The sequence below is a fragment of the Oncorhynchus kisutch genome, unplaced genomic scaffold (genome assembly GCF_002021735.2).
Source record: "Oncorhynchus kisutch isolate 150728-3 unplaced genomic scaffold, Okis_V2 scaffold2206, whole genome shotgun sequence".
In the NCBI taxonomy this organism is placed as follows: domain Eukaryota; kingdom Metazoa; phylum Chordata; class Actinopteri; order Salmoniformes; family Salmonidae; genus Oncorhynchus; species Oncorhynchus kisutch.
The window spans coordinates 23,746-28,301 of NW_022264151.1; the positions used below are offsets into that span (position 1 = coordinate 23,746).

The following is a 4,556-nucleotide window of genomic DNA, read 5'->3' on the forward strand; positions in this document are numbered from 1 at the left end:
ACCCCTTGGTTCAGGGACACATTCCATTTCTGTGGAACTTGTTCAGTTTATGTTTGTTTTTGAATCTCAAATATTTAAACATGTTAAGTCTGCTGAAATTTAACGCAGTTGACAGTGAGACCACATTTTTTTTACAACTTTTTGGGTCCTAAGAGAATTCTATTCTTCAAGAAACAATGGATCAAAGAATTGAAATGCCCACTGGACACCCAGACTGCATCTTCAAGAAACAAAGTGAAGCAATGTTAAATAACGACTCATGAGATTAAATACGTACACCAGTTTTATTGACAACAAGCTACAATAGTTACACAACAAGTCAAATGTATTTTACAGCAACAAATACCTTCAAAGTAATTCACTATAACATGAAACATTTGCAGTTAGGATGCTGACACCAGAGTAGCATTTTCTGTTTCAATTGACAGTTTGAAGGATTAAACAGGTTCTTATGGAGCACACGGAGGGATAGCTCTTTCCACATGAGACATCGTTCCAGCCGTTTTCAGCTTAAGAGGAAACACGAAATAGAAATTACCTCTCGATGTACACTCGAAAAGAGAAAAGTAGCTCACATTTATTTGTTAAACTTACTCAAAAAAGTTTAATTTGATGAATGATAATGTACCTCCAAAGTTGAAATGAATACATGGCTCTCTGGCACCATTGTTGTTATTCGGCTCCCCTTCAGCCCAGCTCTCGTGATCAAATTTGGAGCCGTCACTCCAGAACCATAGCCTGTCCTGTGTGGAAGTAGTGAGATCTCAGTATCAAATGTTACATGTGCTTGCTGAACAATTTCTAAAATACAACACTCATGGTCTTTCCTCCAACAAAACGGTAAAAGCCACCACTAGCAAAACGTGCAGACTGACACTGGAACTGTTGGGTGAAAAAAATACACAAGTGTTGATACACATTTCTAGAAATCCCAAAATTAGAAAAAGACAGCTAGTAAGTCGTTTCTGCGCCATAGCAAAGAGGAAGAGGCGAAGCGAGAAGGATAACTATAAGCCCAAAATCTGCCTTCTCAAGCGGGTAGCGTTTTTCCTGGTCACCAAGCAACTCGTTTTTGTATGGCCGTCAATAAGATGGCAAATTTAATTAACGAAAAACATAATGGCTTATTTGAGCAAATATATACGTTTTGTAATGCTTAGGTCGTTACGAGTACTGATACAAGTAGCACACATGACATGCCAGAAACTGAGAAAAACATTTCTCTCCGAGTTGTGCCTGTCCCTCGAATCTGCCCGACATTGCAGACTCTTCACATCGTTAGAGGCCAATGGAGTATCTGGTTCATCTAATGGATCATCTAATGGATCATCTAATGGATCATCTGTGGCAATTGCTCTGGATATTTCGAGATGCTCAACTCAAATCTAGACCTACAACCAACAGTATTTCTTTTGCTTTTGACAATGACTTCACGAGGCATAGGTCACATGCCTAAATACTTAAAGTCACATTAATATCAGTTTAAAGAGATGACATTGGGCCATGTTTACTTGAATAGTGTCTGGTTAAAAGGTAGGCAAGTAACTTCATGCCTACTGTGCCAAAGCAATTTACAGTTATTAAAATGGTAATATCCAAATTCCACGTAGAACTCGAGTTGCGAATGTCAATCTTTCCTCTGCGGTACCTCAAACTGTGGTCATTACCAGCTGAGAAACTGGCCAGTTGATTACTCCTGGCACAGAGTTGTCTGACCAGTGTCTTAACACCTACTCCGAGCTGATGGTTTTATTAGTCTTAAGTATTAAGGCATCTTCACTTTGGGTACCTTTTCCACCTTTGCTTGAACAGCATCAAATCCGCCAATCCAGGTAAGAGGGAAACTGCCAGTCGTGATCAACACCACCGCCTGTAGAAATTGGGACTCTTCATAGCTGTGCACAGATGCCAGGTTTGCGCCAAGGTACTTTACAGTGTTGTACACAGGCTTCAGTTTTTGTCCAAGTAACTGACAGTGGCGCTAGAGCAAGCAGTACACAGAGACAAAGACATGTCATAATGGAAGCATTAGTCAGTTGTCCAGTCTGAGAATTTGTCTTCTGGAATCTCAAATATAGGAATTAGTTCATCTCAGTCTTAACCCATGCCTTGAGGGTTCTAATATACAAGAGGGCCCAACTCCACACAATATTGAAAAGCCTATAGAAAATTGCAATTACAGCATATTAAGGGGACGTTCAGTATTTTACATGAGGCGCCTGTTAAAATAAGGCCAAAGCACCTTTAACTCAAAAAACTAAGTAAGCATTATACCTCTGCATTGGGCCATGTCCTTGCAGTTTTGACAAACATGAAGCAGCGTGAATTAAATTGGAACCAGCCTCTGGGGCATGGGTTTCTTTGGTCTGCTGCAAATGTCACCAAATCATCTGAAAGGAGAAGACAGGGAGGGTTCCGAAATTGCAGCCGACTTTAAAGGATAGTCCAGACTGACCCTTGCATCAAAAATAACATTTGGAGATCAGTCATGCCACACTACAACAAAACATACACAATCAATGATGTAAAGCACAAACTCATTCCACAGAGCACAGAGTGTCTACAGGTTTTCGCTCCTCCCTCGATTGATCAATTTAGGTCACTAATTAGTAAGGAACTCCCCTCACCTGGTTGTCTAGGTCTTCATTGAAAGGTAAGCCAACTGCAGATGCAAGAGACTCCGTGGAATGCGTTTGACACTCGTGATGTAAAGTGTGAGGCTGACTCTTACTTGCTATGCGCGCAGTCATTCTGTCGCCCAGTGTAAAGGCAGCGCTGAGAAGCAGTAGAAGGGTCAACATCGCCATGGTGATAGTCTCCTGAGAGACACACGAGATAAGCCATCAGTGTTTCCCCAACCTCTCCTCGAGTACCCCAGCAAGTCCACTTAACACATTCAACTAATGAAGGGCTAAGGAATACCAGGTATCATCTCTTCCACCACAGAGTAGATTAGCCTGGCACACGGGAATAAGGAGAAGTCTATGCTCTTGGGTTCTCCCCGAAACAGCACCCTAGATAACTAACCCCGATGCATGGCACACCTAGTAAGTCACCTTTTTGCAAATGAAATTGGCTGGTAAAGTACATTTTTCTAGAGCAGGAGACTCAACTTGCCTGGCATGAGCTACCTTTTATTAATACACACGTCGCAAGCGACTTCTTTCAAATAGGCTCATTCTTCTCTGCCCTACAACTCTTCAGTGTACCGGTCTGGCAATAGACACAGTAAAATGAGTAATAAACTACTAAAGGGGCCCTATAAAAAAAGCTGTGATTTTAAACCCCAAATTACAGCCATTTTCATAAATGTTCTCAGTTCAATTTCCTGGTTTGCCACTCAATTACAATTGGTAATGGAGAACAAAATGTAATGTTCTGAGTCCATGGCAGTGCTTAAATCACATCAGAATACCATTTCTTTTAGGTCTGGAAGAAAAGTAACTAGCGATGGTTCTGTATTGCCAATTGATGCTCATTTCATGGCAAGGTTTGCAAATAACAAAAGATACCATTTCTATACTTTTGACAAGTATACCTTGCAGTTAATACTTAGTTGTGAAAGAATCTGGCAACCCACTAGGCATCAACTGGCTACACAGGGAGTGAGCGACAAGGCAATATTGCTGGAAATTGGCAGATATGGTTTTAAATGTGACGTTTTAAGCCAATAGTTAACTAACCAGAGGTGGGATAACGTCAAGTCGTGTTGATTTAGTAACTTGCAGTGTCTGATACTTGAGATTTGTTTGACAGTTGAACACGTGAAAAAATATTTTTTTTAAAATCTGAATTGTTTGGCAAACTACTATGACCTGTTGGAGACCCCTGCACTACATTTGAACAGGGTCACATGTGCCCGATGGGTCCTGGTAAAAAGTAGTGTACCACATAGGTTACCATTTGGGATGAAAGCAGATACAGTACTAGATGACTATGTTGAACTCTCACCTGTAGTCTGGTCATGTCAGCGCTCTGTTTGTGAGTTGAGTTCTACTGCTTCCTGCTCTCCTTTTTTAAGGACCCATCCAGTCAGACCCCTCCCTCTCTCATCCTTTAACCGGTCAAATAATCAACTAATCATCAAGCTTTTATCATTTGAATCAGCTGTGTTGTGTTAGGGCAAAAACCAAAACGTATAGCCACGGGAAGAAGTTTGTTGGTGCAGGGTACTTTTAATGAATGTTATTTTCAATTGGGGTGCTGGAAAAATATCTTTGCCTGTGCTACAGGCGCTCTATTGGTCCACTATTATTAACAAATCTATAAAAAGTGAACATATATACATATATACAGTACCAGTCAAAAGTTTGGACACACCTACTCATTCAAGGCTTTTTCTTTATTTTGACTATTTTCTTGTATAATAGTGAAGACCTCAAAACTGTAAATAACACATATGGAATCATGAGGTAACCAAAGAAAGTGTTACACGAAACCAAATATATGTTAGATTCTTCAAAGTAGCCACCTTTAAACTTGATGACAGCTTTGTACACTCTTGGCCTTCTCTCAACCAGCTTCACCTGGTATGCTTTTCCAACATTCTTAAAGGA

The 4,556-nt window shown here is 40.5% G+C and overlaps 1 protein-coding gene across 1 annotated transcript; it reads right to left on the reverse strand.

Moving 5' to 3' along the window:
* Window positions 1–265: 265 nt before the first annotated feature.
* LOC109875304 (ladderlectin-like) lies at window positions 266–4,076 on the reverse strand. The gene is made up of 6 exons (XM_031819496.1): window positions 3,952–4,076; window positions 2,732–2,819; window positions 2,275–2,390; window positions 1,790–1,981; window positions 629–743; window positions 266–509 (listed from the first exon to the last, which is right to left on the reverse strand). Exons 1-6 carry the CDS (start codon window positions 3,964–3,966, stop codon window positions 418–420), a joined length of 618 nt encoding a protein of 205 aa, XP_031675356.1. The 5' UTR covers window positions 3,967–4,076; the 3' UTR covers window positions 266–417.
* Window positions 4,077–4,556: the final 480 nt, after the last annotated feature.